Source organism: Cuculus canorus, chromosome 3, assembly GCF_017976375.1.
Source record: "Cuculus canorus isolate bCucCan1 chromosome 3, bCucCan1.pri, whole genome shotgun sequence".
Classification (NCBI taxonomy): Eukaryota; Metazoa; Chordata; class Aves; order Cuculiformes; family Cuculidae; genus Cuculus; species Cuculus canorus.
This window is the reverse complement of record NC_071403.1, coordinates 86,279,595-86,297,496: the sequence shown is the minus strand read 5'-3', so window position 1 is coordinate 86,297,496 and position 17,902 is coordinate 86,279,595. Positions and strand designations below refer to the sequence as shown.

General features: G+C 44.7%; 1 protein-coding gene across 1 annotated transcript; it reads right to left on the bottom strand.

Moving 5' to 3' along the window:
• Positions 1 to 419: 419 nt before the first annotated feature.
• On the bottom strand, positions 420 to 14,148 carry RAB1A (RAB1A, member RAS oncogene family). Its single transcript, XM_054061683.1, has 6 exons — positions 13,909 to 14,148; positions 7,478 to 7,550; positions 5,256 to 5,351; positions 3,689 to 3,784; positions 2,535 to 2,666; positions 420 to 2,256 (listed from the first exon to the last, which is right to left on the bottom strand). The coding sequence occupies exons 1-6, from the start codon at positions 13,929 to 13,931 to the stop codon at positions 2,059 to 2,061; spliced, it is 618 nt and encodes a 205-aa protein (XP_053917658.1). The 5' UTR covers positions 13,932 to 14,148; the 3' UTR covers positions 420 to 2,058.
• Positions 14,149 to 17,902: the final 3,754 nt, after the last annotated feature.

Sequence of the window (17,902 nt, the reverse complement as noted above, 5' to 3'; positions counted from 1 at the left end):
CAATTACCCATGCATCAAAGCTATTTACCATTTCAGCTCAGAGAGAGGCCACAGTGCCCTTGCCCAGGATTACTACGCCTGCTCTACCTTCTTCCACCTACTAGCATTTAATAGCACTATCACAAGAACACAGCAGTGACTTTGGGAAAAAAAAAATAACCACCAAACACCTGGTGTAGCCCAAGTTGGTTTTGCAATGCTTTTATTACTGTATATATTAACATTGTTTTGGATAGTATGTAGCAGGCATCTCGACATTTAAGTTCATTTGTGCACTTCTCTGCAGGGAAGATGTTTTACCCTCAAATACACCTTTCTGGTTTGCTTCCTGATCTCAGCAGCACTCCCTACTCCTACTGCTCCTGCTCGCCAAGAGGAGCGAGTCACATTACATAATGAATTATACCAACAAGCACATCTCTAATAGAAAGCACATCACTTTATTGTGAAGGTCTCAGTGGAAGAGTTCAACTTAACCATGACAATACTTTATGTATTACAATTGCCTGTTGATTGATGCAACTATGTTGAAGAAAGCTGTTAGCCAAAGTCACCCCCCCCCCAAAAAAAAAAAATCAGAGGATATTTGCACCAGTTTTAGTTTATACCTCACAACATAACTAGGCTATATTTTTTACTATCACAGGGTGTATTTACTACTAGGGGAATGTTACATGGTCTTTCAAACATGAGACTATTTACAGAATAGGCTGAACATTTGAGTTTAGATAAAGCTGAACAATTTTACATGTATAGGAAGTGTTATAGGCTAGCTTTCCTGTGGCTTTTAGCTAGACATCAGGCACTAATGATTTGATTAGCTCTGTACAAAGAATCACACACTGTCCAAAACCTCTGGGCTGCTGGTTAGTTCCAAATTGTTTGAGAATGCGCCTACTTGGAGCAACAGTCTGTTGTGGGGCCTTGCTGTCCCCATGTCATCCTCCTGATGCCTCTATGCAGAACAGAATAGAAGCTAAGCTGTTGCACAAAGTCAGAAGAGTACTGATTAAGAGAGGATGGGATTAACAGTATATTGAAAAGACAATAGAGTGGTAAAATGTTACACCACCTCAAGGTTACACTGAAGTCATTCATGTTAGGGAAATACTGTTCTCTCCCCTATTACACAAAACAGACAGGAATTCCCTAAATAGAGTCCTTGAGAAATAAATTAAGTTCCAAGACTAAGTTTGGGAACTGTTGTACATTCAGAGTGCATTATGCCTCCGGAAACATTGGCTGGATGTTTCTGGTACAGCAGATGTGCCTTAAGCACCACGACAACTCCGGCTTTTGGGCCACAGCCACTAGTTTTAGTTGCAGGGAAGGTCTCTGGTCTACTAGGAGGTCTGAGAGCCATGGCTGCACACAGATATGTTTTGTGCACAATGCAAACCTGATTTTCCCCTTAGCCATACAAATTAAGACAATATTTATCACCATACAGTTTGATATTACTTCCAATAAGTACAATATTTATTAAACATTTCTTCAGTTTTGTTACATATTGTGCAACAAATTACAATATTCTGCAGCCACAAATTATATGCAGAGTATGAAGAAACTATTAATCAGATAGTGTGATCTCTCCATTTATAATTCTACAAGAAGGAACTAGCAAATCAGATCTTACATGTATCTTACTAAATTTTATGCATGGAAAGTGACAGACACTGTTGTGCTGTTTGATACAAAATGGCTAAACTTCATCTTCAGAAGACTAAACCTGACATCTAAACATGCCAATAGAAACATCAAAACAAAAATACATCCTAACCAACCACAGGAAACAGTCTGGTATCAGGAAAAGCAACAAGGATTACACATTTATAAACCAGCACACAAAGGTTTAAAACAGTTCTGAAAATGAAGTTAGCTGTCTTGAGCCAAGGGAATAAAAAAAGTCAGTATTGACCATTTACAATCTCTGACCTTTGTGGAGACGGTAAGAATCTGTTGTAGTGCAGCTACATACAGTACAATTCAGGCAATTTTTTTTCACTTGGGTTCAGATTGCAAATTCATTGTTGTGAGACAAAAGGGGGGAGGCAAGTTTTAGCAGCAACCTCCACTAGACTGCTTGACTGGAGTGCTCTGAATTTTAACATTGGACTTTTCTGCACCACCAGCTGTCGCTCCCGGACCCATTCGTTTTTTAATCTCAGCAGCCATGGTCATGAAAGACTGTTCTACATTTGTGGCATTCTTTGCACTGGTTTCCAAAAATGGAATTCCAAGAGAATCTGCAAATTCCTGCAAATGGAGAAAGTGAACAGTAAGCTCATACATTGGTTCACACCCCACCTCATTTCCTGGTGCACTGCTGGATAAGGCACAAGTTCCTAGACCACATTCCCCCTCCCAAACTCCAGTCTGATGATGACTTGCTCTGCAATGGGTCATGAAGCCACCTGCATTTATGGTACGTCTACATGCACTACAAGGCACTTCCCTGCACCACAGCTTACTCAAGCACGTTACAATCCAGACTAGCTGCTCACTCAAGCAAATACACATTAATATCAACATACCTTTGCTGTTGTGTAGTCTACTACTTTCTTTGTGGTCAGATCACATTTGTTCCCCACCAACAACTTATTGACGTTTTCACTGGCATAACGGTCTATCTCTTGCAGCCACTGTTTTACATTATTGAAAGACTCCTAGGAGAGAATAGAACTGTAAGCAAGACCCTTTACCGAGAGGAAAACTCAGCACTATTCAGCAATGACTAGGAAAGATGAGAAAGCAGCATACTTATCCATGTGATTCACAACCACAAGAGTGTGCACTCTAACACTGTAGCACTCCCCAACTGCCTTCAGATAAGCAAGTCAACATATGGTCGGTACAACTTCTTAGCCTGTGTTCCAAGCCCTACACAATCAGCCCTTCCTCCCTTGCTGCACTGCCCCCATTATTTTTCCCTGCTCCCAATGTTTAACAGTCAACAACTTCTATCATCTGGGATTCTTCCTCCACCTCATCCCATAGGAGAGATAAGAGACATGGCACACAGCTGAGACCAGAATCCCAGGCATTTACAAAGCACCAGGTGTTAGGTGCAAACCATGTTGTTGTAAAGATGCTGGAACAGCCTTTGACTCCAGAAACACAGAACTGCCATGCTGAACTGGCATTCAAGTTGGTGACTGAACCCAGGTGTTCTTTTTCTACTAATTCAGGAAACTCTACACTTCCTAAGAGCCCTTCAAACAGGACAACTGCACCAGTAATCTTCAGAAATTCTTTCACAGAGAACACTGGCTCAGTTGTACCCTGCATACTCACTGACAGTTTTCTGTTCCAAATGCCAGTTTTTGTTGTAGACAAAGTTCAAGTACATTCAGAAATCCTTCAACAACTTCCATCAGTAACTCAGACTTCCTGCTACCAAAGGCAAGGTAAGAAGTATTCACACAGAACAATTACCTGTACAGCAAGTTTTCATTTAAGTCTAAGGTACAACTGCTTCACACCGTCAGCGCCCCCTGCTCTTTTTATGTCTGTGTTTAGCCCCAAATTGGAGACTAACATATACATTTGGCTCAATAAACCTTAGTGCAGCCTGAAGAACACAGTCACTGTTTGCTTAAGAAGTGCCAAATTGCTGCATTCCCAAATTACTTATCAAACTGATATATTCTACCTGGAGACACTCTCCAGGCACAGGTTTAACACTTACCTGATCTGTAACATCATACACAACTATGATGCCATGAGCGCCTCTATAGTAACTGGAAGTGATAGTTCGAAACCTCTCCTGTCCCGCTGTGTCCCACTACAAGACAAACAGGATCGGTTACTGCTCTACCAGTGTTACACGTTAGGTACTAGAGATATAGCTCAGCTGATGAGCCATCCAACAAGTGAACCCCCAGTCACAGCTACAGAAATGGCTCTTACACTGTACACATCATATAGAAATTCAGAAGATAAAGATATTTTAACTGAGAAGAATTACACTTCAGCAGGTACTTTTCTAGAAGAGCTCATTTGTTCAGCATCAGACAAGTGCAGACAAGAGAGCTCACCAAGGAAAACATTAAGCAGCTCTGACCTATGAAGAGGCCATGGTTCAGTGATCAGAAAAAGGTACATGAGCCAGGGCTCAAAAACCTGTTGGGAATAAGGTCAGAGAAGTGTTGGGTCTCTAACACGACCGCTCCCTTCAGCTTCCCTGATACAGGAGCTGCAGCAAAGGTATTCAAAGGCAACATCCTCTTCAGAGTACAAGGTGCAACAACTCAAACCAAACCTGGCTCCATTCTCCTGCTGAGTTACAGAGGGACATTATATGCTTGACATCTCCCCACACTGCGATAGGAACAGCACTCACATGAACATTTCCCTCTCCGGACCCATGTCAAGAATAGGGTAAGCTGCCTATTAAAACCAGTCACACTCAGATTTCAATAGTGATGGCATTCCTAGTGGTCTGCTCTGGACTCAGGACAGCTACATGAGAGTCTGGAGACTTGGATTCATGCTTAGGCTTCTGGACATAAACTGAACACCTGCTCCACAACACAGCCTGGAATCCCTGAGTCATTGCCTTCAAGTCCCCAGCACCTCCCACTTCAGCTGGAAGTGGTTGCTGACAAGGATTGTGTGACCTTGCATAGATATTAGATGTCATTACACCAGTCACCCTTTTAGAGTGTTTCAAGATTAGAGGAAAGAACTGCCAAGTCTCTTCCCCTGTTTATTCCAAGTGAAAGGCTAAATACATAACCAGGAAACACCACCTAACACTAAGGCAGACAGACCAGTTACAAGTGTGTGAGAGTTCTTCTGTTCAGGGCAAGAAAACCTGTTTCCAGCACTTGACAGTTCAATTTAGTATTAACAGCTGCTGTAGAATGGACATCTTGAATAACTGTGTGATCTCCTTCCATTTACACAAATCCTTGCTAAATACTGCAGAATTGCAACAGTTTTGATACAAGAGCACTCCAGCAAAGCATTCTGCACTTCAGCTCACAGTGCCTATTAATTACTTAGGTTCTTTTCCTCCCAGTAAAATAAATTTGTAACAGGCCATATAATCTTTCAGACAGCCTTGATAAACATCCTTCCTTAAGGACAGGTCATGGGAAGTCTTTAAGCTTGTAAAAACTTCCCAGCCTCTTAGAACAAAGAAGATATCACTTATTTCAGTGATTAAAGTACAAAGGTAACTACCAACAGTTATGAAGGTAATTCTGTCTTCATCAGACTGAAGTACTCAGGATTTGAGAAATGCTACTTACTATCTGAAGCTTGATTGTTTTCCCATCTAGTTCTATAGTTCTGATTTTGAAGTCCACACCAATCGTGCTGATATAGCTTTCTGTGTACGTGTCATCCTAGGAGAAAGAGTGAACATAAGTCAAGCCAGCTGCACCTCTCTACTTCATTACACAACAGGCAAACAAAGGTACCCAACTCCCTAGCAAAACCAGTCTGATCATTCATGGCAAAGTCCAGTAGACAGCTACGTATTTTCACACAGTATTTACTTCTCAAATTCTGCAAAGTTTCTGAAAAGCAGCTCAAACAAGACTATTCCAAAAACTGGTCCAAAAGCCTCCTTTCTGGAAATCCTGTAGTGTTAAGTCCTTTTGATCCGTAGTTAAAAAAAACCACCAAAACAGTCTTTGCTTGTGCTAGAAGAGCAAGGAGCTACTTAGAATGACCACGATTATTAGAATACCTCAGATTTTTATTTTCCCCGATGTTGTTTCAGCTGTATTACACAGCAGCTATCTACAAGAAGACAGGGGCTTTTTGCCTCATTCATACTCCACATCTGAATTCCAGATCCTCTGCTGTCACAGCTGGTTGCTAAGGCAGTTTAGAGTTACAGCTCAGATACTTGTGTTAAGTCCTCTGCTCTGTATATGTAAACACAGGAAGGAAAACGCAGCACTGGTTTATCAGCTTGCATGGACCCAAGTGCAGTCTCCAGCAGGCCTTAAGGCACACAGGAAGCATTGGATCAGTTTTTGCTACTTTCTACTGATGGCTACTATGTAACATTGCACTATGAAGGGTGTTTCTATTGTATACAGAACTTCACGTAAAAATGAACCAGAAAAGGCTTTATGCCACAAACAGCTACCACAAAAGCGAGGGATTTTTTCAGGTTGTGAATGGAAGACACCTCAGGTAATACATCTGCCTGAGGGAATACATGCAAGCAAGAATAAAGCATTAAGACTTTTAGTGTGACATGACATTTATTTTCTTAACATATACTGGTTAAATGCAAAAGAGTATGTCTGAAAAGCCTAATGCCATTTAACCTACAGCAGGAAGAACAGTGGTAAAGTGAATGCTATGGTAATTCCTTATACCAGAATAAAATCGCTTAGATACAAATTCAAATTTCTAAAGAAAAAAAGCTACTTAGTTGAAAAAACATCAGACAACTGAGCACAAACTTAAGCTGGCTATCCCAAAAGAGAAGTTGGATTATTCACGTGAAGCCAAAACTAATTTGAACGTATCTGCAAGAGAAGCAGACTAGACTGATCTGGAAGTACTGCTCCAGCCTTGGTGCCCTCTTTAAGCCACTGCCTCCAGTTTCAGGAGCAGAGCAGGTTACTTCTTTTTAGTGTTTGCACTGGTTTTAGCATCTCCCTCTCCTGATACTGCAAAAACAGTGGTTGTAACAGCTCTAACTTAGGTGATGTTATGTGCGCACACCAGACCACCAATTCATAGTACTAACATGAAACACAAGAGGCTCTTCGCAGAGGTGCCTAGAGCAGTGGTTTTGGCTGTGAAACTACTGCCATCATCTTGCAGTAGAGTTTAGAAACTGAAGTTTAGTATATGTTGCATATTCTCTCTTCTTCTCCTCCCACAGCAATATAAAGCTATACTTTGGCATAGAGGCAGACAAAAACATTGCTGGACTCCAGCTTCTTCGAGTCACAGCTGTCAAACTCAACTTTTCCTGTTCACAGGGAAACTAGAGCTTTTTGCATCAAATTTCAGCCAGAGCAGCCCACCAGCAATTATACATATTCACTAAAGGACACACAAGGCTTCGTTATTCCTGGAGTATTATTTAAATTACTTCTCCCTCTAGCTAAGCAATTGGTAGGCTTTTCAACGAAGAAATCAAACATCACCTGGCTGAAAATATTCAGATCAAGTAGTAACTGATCAAGGTCTTGCCCCAACACATTTGTACTCTTCAAGACTGAAGGCACACACCCCAGAGTTCAATGATGTCCTTTCACTGTCAGTGTTCTACCACTATGTAATGATGGAAGTTAAATTGGGGTATCTCTTTCTCAAGTAACAGGAAATGAGAATTAAACTTAAGCAGACACATTCTTGACATTATTTCTTTCTGTATTACTCATGAGCAGTCAGCTACAAACAAATGCATCAGTCCTTTCAAGCAGTTCTTGTAGCAGAGAAATTCTTGCTAAGTACCCATTAGCTTTTTTACATAAAGCTTTCAAGCATGATCACTTACTGCAAACCTAAGTAGAAGGCAAGATTTCCCAACACCGGAGTCTCCAATCAGAAGTAGCTTGAATAAATAGTCACTGCAGAAGGAAAAAAGAATTAAGTCACTTAATGAAAAACATCAAGTTCCTTATGGATAGTATATTATGATTTTGAGAAGGGTAAATTCACTACTAGGGAAGTCCCCCAAGCTTCTCTATTCAATTTAGGTACACCCACAATTTACTTAATTCACTTGATAAAGGAAGTGAGGCACATGCCCCAAACAGTGCATTTTTGCATAAAACTGCATTCCTTCCAAGAAAGTTACTCTGAGAATATTACTGTGATAATCACCTAGACTAAAACAGGCCTACTTCAGCCCTCTATGGTCTAGGTAAAATTAAAAATCATGTTTCACCATTAAGCACAGACCTCAGTGTTTGGTTAACTAACTCAAGTAACACACAGATAACAGACTGCTGTCCACCAGAGCCATTATCTTTGCATCTTCCTTAGAGCCAAAGGCTTGATTCCTCTGTCCAGCTTCACAAATGCCACATAGGTAGCCAAAAGCAACCTCAGCTTAAGTCACCTAAATTTAAGTTCCAGCAGACTTCAATAGCACAATATGCAATTTAAATATCTGAGTTACGAATGCCAAGTTCAGCGGCCTGCTAAAGCAAAATGAACATTCACCTTCCACAGCGATTAGTAACAGCTGCCAGTGACCACATACCCAACTTGCCATTCAGGAATTAAAACAAAGCTAAAACCATTGCCAGAAAAGGATACCTTTATTCTCTAGAGGATGTCAGGTGTGATATTAGTAATTCTCAAGAGACACGAAGAGGCACCAATTTTTTTTTTTCCCCCCACTTAATGTTGAGTTGCCAACACTAAGGGAATAAGCATGGTATCAATGACTAGCCTAGCCTTATTTCATTGTTGGCAAAACATTACATTTTGTTAGTCATAAGACTAATGGGGCAGTTTAATACTAGAGATCAAGTAGCAGAAAGTAAGCAACAAACCACCACTTAAGTTATTTTGCTTTGTAAGTATGAGACTAACTCTTTCTAGGTCTGCAACTCTTCAGCCCTTTAGTGCCCAGGATTAAGTTCTGTTCTCATTTAACCAGAAGAGTTCACAGCACATTTATTTCTACTACCACTTAACCAAACTAAGAAAATACAGCATATGCAAATGCCTGAAGCCAACTGTCCCCACCTATTATTCCCCAACACTGCCATGGACTCTGGCTGGCAGAAATCCAGCTAGGAATCTGCATCCATCTCCGCTGATAACGGTAAAGGAGGTGGCCAACTGCTCAGCTTTTCACCACTGCTCCACTCAAGTGCCCAAATGAACTTGTCATCTTGGCTGGTCCTGGGCTACAAGAACATGCTCAACTAAAACCACCACCAGTTTCTGCAGCACTTCTCTCAAGGCTAGAGAGAAGTCAGGAGTGGTAACTGTGGCAACTAATAAGCTGATCCTTGGAAATGCAACTTTCCCCCACAGTGTAAAGCTAAAAGCATTCAAGGTATTTAAAAATAAAGTCGAAGGATATGTAGCAGTTTACAGTCACAAAACTCTTTTCCACCTGTCAAGTCCTGCACACAACAAGATGGTTTTAGTAGAATGACAGTCATTAACCTAAACTGGTGAGGGGAGATAAGTTACATTGCATCACAACCCACATATCTTAACAACTTCAAGATATTTGAACCACTTATCAGTGACCAGAAGCATTATTACTGCTCATGCTGCTCTTTGACTGGCAATCATGGACAAAATACATGGTTCTGGAAGCTTGGGCCTGCAAAGCCGAAGCTTAGTGGATGCTAAACATGCACCTTCTTCCCCAGGATTATGCATAAACTGAAGCCACAGCTGCTTCAGCCTTCCAACAGCTCTTCCTACTTCAGCAGGACGTTTGGGTTGTTCACTTCACTGCAAAACCAGAAAATGCAACAATTCTGAAGTTAAATTACTACTTACAGCAAGTAATAATAGACTTGAAAGTATTAGAGCCTGCAGCATATTATAATCCCCTTCAGAATGGTAGCACATGAATATTGCCACTATATTGTCTTCACTAAAATTAGAGGAAAAAATTTATTCCCTCCTGGTGTAGGTAAGCCTTCAGCTGCCAGTCTGAAAGATTCATTTAAAAGCCTCCCCTTGCTCCCAAGGGTCATTCATGTCCCTCCAGCCCCCAAACACCAAGTAATTTGTCCTCTTCTGTTACTCTAAGCGCTAACAGCAGACCCCAACCAGATCTACCCTGCTATCAAATCTGTTACTGTTCAGAAGCAAACAAGAATAAGAACAGTTTGTACACAGCACTACCAAGTTAACAAGAATTCAGAAGCCTTAAATACTGGGTTTGACATCTTCACCATGAAAAACTTCCTCTCACTTAGGGCTTCAGTATTTCCAGAAGCAAGTGACAAGCACAGGCTCACGCAGTGAATCCAGGCCACTTGCCTCACCCACCAAAGCCAGGGCAAGCCAGGCCACAGCACAGCTGGAAATGGCCTTGAGCAAGTTAGCACTCTCTGCCTTAGAAACAGGTGTCATGTCACAAAGAACCAGTTCTGCCAGATAAGCAAGACCTGCATCAGTTCAGAGATAATTTAAGCAGCACCTTGCTATTGAGGTTTTCTTTAGAAAAGTTAAGTCATTCCATATTGCAATGATAGCACCCTCCTTTCTAGGTACTGCTGCCTTAGGAGCTTTTAAAAATCCAGAAGGTGCCTATACAGGGCCTTGAGAAGCAAGAGAGGAGTCTGTTACACACAGCACAATGGCAGAGACAGCTCTTTGGGTACGGAAACGGTTTAAATCAAATAAATATGAAAACAAGCTAAGAAAGCTCATAGAAATCTACTTCTAGGCTGAACTATACTGATAGAATATTTCTGTTAACGGTTTCAACTGTAGCACTGTGTCCAACAAGCCATGCAGGTTTATTTTGCTATTGGCTCCCGAGAGGCCACACAACCATTTCTGAAGCCACTGAATTTTGCTCTTTACACCTGAGGACTTCTGATCAGCACTTCCAGTTTACGGAGCCTTTGTGAAGCAGGCTGAGCTATGCAGCACACCTTTCTCTACACTCAGAGATAGCGAGAATCTAGATTTATTAGTCAACTTCCTCACCATTTATACAAGCAAGACATACTTGGCACCTGTATGAGAGTGCACACTGTAGAATATGTGCAGGAAGGCAGGTAGATACTGTCAGTAAGAGTCTTAAATCCTTTCCATCAGAAGCAGGATATGGTAACTTCCTCTTGCCACAGAGATAAAACACAGATGCTACATTCAATCGTGTCTCGCTAAAAGGGTGCCTTCAAAAGAACCCTGAAATTTCTGAGCAGAGCAGCATCCTTTTGTTACATGCCTTTCCCATACAATAGGCAGCAAGTTCAGCAGAAGACCAGGAAGTCAAGATTAGGGCAGACCTGGCCAAAGCTGTGTGGAACAAGAGACCTGCAACTTTATTGTTGTTTATACAAGGAGACACACAAGGGCTTTTTTTAAATGCCAGGAAGGTTTTATGCCCAAACTGACAAGACTAGGTAGTCATCCGTCTCCAACAAGGAACTGTTGGTATGGGCTTGAATCACTGTCAGCTGCAAGTTTACCAAAAACAGGTATTCACAGCAACATCAAATCCCTAGTCTTTGTTCTGCCACCCAAGAAATTTTGAAGAGGAGCGTGACTGTCATTCTGATTACACACTACTTGTGCAAGTAAACAGAATCTAGAAGACACAATGCCACTTTGCATTGCAGATTGCAGTTTAGACAGATTAGAACACAAACTATTTCAGATTATTCCAGTAACCCAGAAGCTGTAGATCGATTGTCCTTACTGAACACCATCACAGAAGACTGAACCCCCCAAAGGTATTCCCCAACAATTCTGAAGAATGCAAGGAATGCAGAAAAAGCAAATTTCCTCCAAAAAGCACTTGATTTCCCCACCTCCCATTGAAGAAGATATCTAGAATAAGATCCAGAGACTACAGAGCACTGATCAAGATTAATGCCTGATATCACTTGGCTGTTAGACAGTTCACCCACCAGTGTGTTTATGCTAACCAGCCTACTACATGCAAACTGCAAAAGGGGTGGAAAATGGCGAACCTTACAGGATCTAGTCTTAAGAGTCAATATTGACCTTTGGCTCATTTAAACACCATAAGGGGGAGGAACACAGAAGGAATACATCCCAGTACTAGGTGGGCAGGTGTTCTGAGCATTTAGCTTCCAAATGCTAGCACTAATCTCTCATTCATCCCTCCTCAGTTCCTTTGCTCAACTGAAAAAGCACACCAACTAGCTCACTGAGCTGTCCCATAGCCCTCAAGGTTCAAGGAAGCTCTCTGAATCACACCCTCCACCTTCAAACCCTTGCATCAGCAGCTTCTAATCCTATAACTTAAACAGGAACATTGAAGGAGGCAGCTCTTTTTATTAATAAAATCTTTAACTAGCTACCCCACTGAGCTGAGAGCTCAGACATGCCCAGGAGAGAGGATGTGGTGCTACAGCCTGATCTGAAGCTGTGATAAGGAAGCAAGAATGTGTAAGCTCTAGGCAGAGCAGTTCTAAAAGGACCAGACACCTGTACCTGTTACAGGTAACTAGAAGGAATAATGTCACAATCCCATAACACTCATTCCTGATTTAGCACTGATCCAAGTATACATATTGAAGTGACATTTTCTATCCACTTTGCCACACCCTTCCCCTCTCCCAGCCTTATCCTGCAGACACACCCCTCAGGAAGTGGCAATTTAGTACTACAAATTAATTTTAAACTACAGCTTTTCCTCTTTGTTTCACCTTCAAGAGCTCTGCTGTCCTCACCAGGAATAAGCACTCTTCACTGAAAATGTCTCCCTCAAAACTCTTTTCCTCATCTTCATAGCAGCATTCACTACCTCATTGCAGGGAATTACCCTCTGCATCAGTTTAGATAGCCGAGAGGCTTCAGGAAAGGCAAAAAAAAATCTATGGAAAAAGCCCCCTTCAGCCCGTTTTTGCAGAGTGTTAGTGACCGAGCACTTGGCAGGCATTTTTTCACTACAAAACCAGTCTGCAAGGGAAATTTGAGTTTAACTCTAAGAGTCATAATGACCACAGAAGCAACAACAATTCGTTGGCCTTTCACCTGCTGACTACCTCCGGCTACCGTTTTGGTGTTCTCCAAAACAACACGAGCATGCTCTTGATGAAACCTTGCCAAGACGTAACTTGAGTTCCTGGCTGAACCTCTTAGTTTTCACAGACTGCCTTGCACTGGCTACAGATGACTACTTTGCCTTCTACTCCTGTTTGTTCTTCAGGTGATTTTAATGGGCCCACAGTGCTGCAACCACACAAAAAGCACAAAAGCCATGACCACATAAGCCTCAGCTGTGTGGAAAAGCACCGTTTGAGGTCAGATGTTGTTAAAAGTATCATCCATGAACAGAGATAATGGGTATCTAGAGCAATAATGTCATGCCATACCAGTACTTCAATACCATAGTCACTTCAGTTACAGCAGAGGGGACAGTGGCTTCATCATCCCAAACTGGAGAGCCAGCAAGGCCGGCGTCAGTGAAAGACTCTTAAAGACACTGGTCAAGACTGAAGCCTCAAGGATTCAGCAGCTGTTTTTTAAACTAATCCCAAGTCTCTCCTCTTATTCACTCAGGAAAGCCATGAGCAAAATGAGGTTTATTGTCTCCAGCATCCCAGCAGACAAGGAAAAAAGAGCCACGGCTCTTACAGTTGCCAGGCTACAGACAACTGCTGACCAGAGAGCACAGACATCCTTGCTCCCCAGCAGGCCAACTAGAGAAAAAGGCCATATTCACAGGAGACACAACAACCCTCCAAAAAAAAAGACCTGTACCATCATGAGGTTTTCTAGGTAAGTGCTATTTCAGCTCAGGACAACCCGAAGAACATTTAATTATCGACTCACAGCGTTGCAAAACCTACATAGGCAAGAAGTGTTTTGCAAGAGCCATGTGACACACACATGACTTGCAGCTGAAGCGAAGGGTGGACCTCGGATGGCCGAGCCGCGGCCGGCCAGGACGATAGGCTTTCACCGAGGGTTCCCCCGAGGCGCCTTTCCTAGGGCCGGCAGAGCCCGCATTCCTATCGCTGCCGCGGCCACCGGGGCCCACGGCGGTGGGTCGCCGAGGACATCTTAATTAATTCATCCCCACACCCTGTGACCGTCACCCACGCCAGGGACGGCACTGGCGGCCCCAAACCGTGTGTGTCTGCCCCCGCCGCCCTAGATACCCCATATTTCCCCTCCCCCCCCGACTCCGCCCCCCCACCCCGCGCTAGGCCCGGCGGCTTCGTGTGTGTCCGTGACCCCCCCCCGTTCCCCCTCCCCCTCAGCCCGGCGGCCTCACATCCCCCCCCGGCCCGCGCTCACTATTCGGGATTCATGCTGGACATGTCCGTGGGGCCCAGGGCCCTGCGAGCGCTCTCCGTGGGGGTGTAGGCGGCCTAGCACCTCCCGCCGCCGAGGCGGGCGCTCCGCGGATGCAGGCGTCCAAGCGCTGCCGCCTTCGCCCGGCGCGGCCTGCCCCTCCGCCCTGCCCCGCTCCGCGGCCTCCGCGCTTCGCTCCCTCAGCCCAAAATGGCTGCCGGAGCCGAACCAGGAAACGGGGCCGCCTCTCGCCGAACAGCGCTTACATGGCCGGGGGGTGGCCGCGGGGAGCGACGGGAAATCGAGTCCACGGCGCCGTCCTCGCTGCCCCGCGTTAGCCAATTAGGGACTCGCTTTCCCGGCGGCCCCCGCGGCGGAGCCCACGCTTGCGCGCGGCCCGGCCTTTCTTCCCCTCGGCCCCGAGGCGGGCGGCGCCGCCGATTGGCCGGGGAGGGGCGAGGCGAGGCGGTGACGTCGGCGGGAAGACGTGGCAGCTGGGGCGAGTCAGCGCGCGGGCGGCCGGGAGGGGGAGGGGGCGGGGCCAGGGCGACGGAGCGGGGACGGGACCGGGGGGTGGGCGTAGGTGTTAGACTGGAATGGGGAGGATGGTTAGCGCTGGGATTAGGGAGAAATTGATCCCTGTGAGGGGAGTGAGGCACTGGCACGGGCTGCCCCGAGCAGTCATGGCTGCCCCATCCCAGGAGCTGTTCAAGGCCCCCCTGGATGGGGCTTTGAGTACCCTGACCCAGTGGGAGGTGTCCCTGCCCCATGGCAAGGGGGTTGGAACTGGATAATCTTTAAGATCCCTTCCAACCCAAACCATTCTAAGATTGGATCCCACTCTGCCCTCGGTTTTATGTGTCAGGTGAGGGATAAAAATGGAGGCATTGCGATAAAAGTGTAAGCAAAGGTGTGTGGCAGCGTGATGATATCCATGCAGAATGTCCTGACAATCTGTTTTTGCACTGCTGTTGGATCTTTGATCAGAAAGACTTTACGAGCATTGATTGGTAACATTGCATAATGTTCCTTGGGCATAGAAAATAGTATAATGCTCATTTCACTACTGGGAAATCATAGAATAATGAAATAGTTGGGGTTGGAAGAAATCTTAAAGCCCATCTAGTTCCACCTTCCACCAGACCGGGCCGCCCAAGGCCCCATCCAACCTGGCTTTGAACACCTCCAGGGATGCGGCATCCACAACCTCCCTGGACAACCTGTTTCAGTGACTCACAACTCTCGCGGTAAAGAAATTCTTACTTATGTCTAGTCTAAATCTGCCCCTCTCCAGTTTATACCCATTCCCCCTAGTCCTGTCACTACAAGCCTTTGTGAACAGTCCCTGCCCAGCTTTCTTGTAGCCCCTTCAGGTATTGGAAGGTCGCCATAAATCTTGGAGAGATGGGGAGAGATTGTCATGCACCTGGGATCTTGAAGCAAATGACTTGATAAAGCTGGAAGAAGACGAGAGTATAGAAGCCTAGCTTTCTGGTTAACCACTGGAAACACATCCTTAGTTAATATCATAGAATCATAGAATCATAGAATCAGAATAGTTTGGGTTGGAAGGGACCTTAAAGATCATCTAGTTCCAACCCCCTTGCCATGGGCAGGGACATCCCACTAAATCAGGCTGCCCAAGGCCTTATCCAACCTGGCTTTGAACACCGCCAGGGATGGGGCATCCACAGCTTCCCTGGGCAACCTATGCCAGTGTCTCACCACTCTCATGGTGAAGAAATTCCTCCCTATGTCTAATCTAAATCTGCCCCTCTCTAGTTTGTACCCATTCCCCCTGATCCTATCACCACAAGCCTTTATGAATAGCCCCTCTCCAGCTTTCCTGTAGGCCCCCTTCAGGTACTGGATGGTTGAGTCAAGTTGTTATTGCTGGCTTTCTAAGTTGTTGATGCTTTCAGATTTATTCCGAACGAAGGCCTGGCCTTTTCAACACCACCAGAAAGAGCACATCGCTGCAATGCTACGCGTTGTTCTAGGCTTGTACACAGAGCACTGCTAAACCTTAGAAGTCTTAACAGCCCCTTGGAATCAGCTCAGGAATTTAAATCCTCACTAAATACATATTATCTGATGTTATTTCATTACAAAGGGCATAGTATAATAGATTGACCAAAGTTTATCTTGCAGCCAGCTCAAAGGACAGGAGGAACAATCCACGAATGGATTGTGAGATCGTTGAAGCATCCTGTGCCTGGGAGTTTGTGTAGGACTTTATCTTCATATGGCAAGCTAGGAAGCCTTACTGCAGCCACCTAGATGTTCATCTGTTCACATAGAATCATAGAATAGTTAGGGTTGGAAGGGACCTTAAAGCCCATCTAGTTCCAACCCCCTCTGCCATGGGCAGGGACACCTCCCACCAGCCCAGGCTGCCCAAGGCCCCATCCAGCCTGGCTTTGAACACCTCCAGGGATGGGGCATCCACAGCTTTCCTGGGCAACCTGTGCCAGTGTCTCACCACTCTCATCGTGAAGAATTCCTGCTTATGTATAATGTATATCTGCCCCTCTCCAGTTTATAACCATTGCCCCTAGTTCTATCACTACAGGCTTTGTAAACAGTCCCTCCCCAGCTTTCATGTAGAACCCTTTCAGGTACTGGAAGGTCGCTGTAAGGTCTCCTCAGAGCTGTGAGTCACCAGCTGTGTAAGGACACCAAGGGACTACTGAAATAATCAACAGGAACAGGAGTCTTTCCATTGGCCAGTAACGGAACAGAGCTGAATCCTCAGAGGAACTGAAATTGCAGTCTTGTCCTCGTCCTCCCCCGCACCCCCGCCTGCCAATAAGATCATGAAGTTCCTCACACTCCACCATCTTCATGGTTTTAATAGAGTTATGTTTGATTCCTTAAAAACAGCCAATAAACTGCACCGACTATAATTGAAAATATCGAGCATTGCTTAAAAAGAGGATGTGGATTTCCTTTGCTTTCTTGCATTGCTTCTTAGGTAACATCATCTGCCCATGGATCTACCACACAAATTACTGTACATACTGCTTCTGTCGTGGCCGTTGTTGAAGGTTCTGCTTCTCTTTCCCTATTACTTCATACACTTGGGAAACCATACACATTCGGTTTTATGCTTTTCATTAGAATCTGGCAAATCCTTTGAAACTCCCTCTCCTCTCTGGTACAGCACGGCTCTTGAGACGCTTTGTGGAAGGTGACCAGATGTGCAGGAATATTGTGATGACAAACTTGGTTAGCAGACAGCATGTCATTCTGCTGAGTGAAAAAATTGCTTTTTCAGGGACATTTTACATTTGCACTTTTACTTTTCCCTTCCCCAGTGAAACAAAAAGCTCCAACCACCCCAATTCCTTATTCTGTTGTGAGGACTAATGCTTACAGGCCACAGTAAATAGGGCTCTGCCACATACAGGGCTGCATAAATGTACCCAGCAAAGTCAGAGCAGACACGGGGACAAACCAACACCAACACTCCCTAACTATGAAAGCCGCAAATTAGATTTACTTCTGAAGTAGGGCACAGGTTAATAAGAGTGTGGGATGCTGTTTCATCTCAGAGAAATAATAGCTTCCATGTCTGAGAAGAGGATGTTTAATCTGTGTGACTGAACCAGCTGCATGGCAGGCGTAGCAACCCATGGCTGCAGGCTGGCTGCAAGGGCAGTGTGAAGAGTGGGTCTGCTTCAGCTCTGCAGGGAGGTGCAGGGAGGACTTTCTGTTGCCCACATTGCAGGCTGCGGTCAGCTGTTGCCATGATGTCATCTGCAGCAGAGTGTCTGCACGTGTACCCATTTAACTGGATGAACAGGCTCCGGACCCCTGTTTGGTTTCTGGATGGGTTCTGAGTGATGATTAATAACCCGAGTATCACATCCGGTCCTGTTCCTCCTCCTTCCTTAAGTGCATATTCATAGTTTGTGTCGAACACCACGAGCCCCCGGGTGGTCAGAGAGGCCTTGCTTGTCTCTCGCTAACAGGAGTGTAATGGAATACCAGATGC

Coding starts and splice junctions, on each gene's coding strand:
- RAB1A (XM_054061683.1), bottom strand. CDS start 13,931: ATGTCCAGCATGAATCCCGAATA. Junction 7,551..13,908: donor TCCAGCATGAATCCCGAATA/GTGAGCGCGGGC, acceptor TTCCTTCTGCAG/TGACTATTTATTCAAGCTAC. Junction 2,667..3,688: donor TGTATGATGTTACAGATCAG/GTAAGTGTTAAA, acceptor ATTCTCTCCTAG/GAGTCTTTCAATAATGTAAA.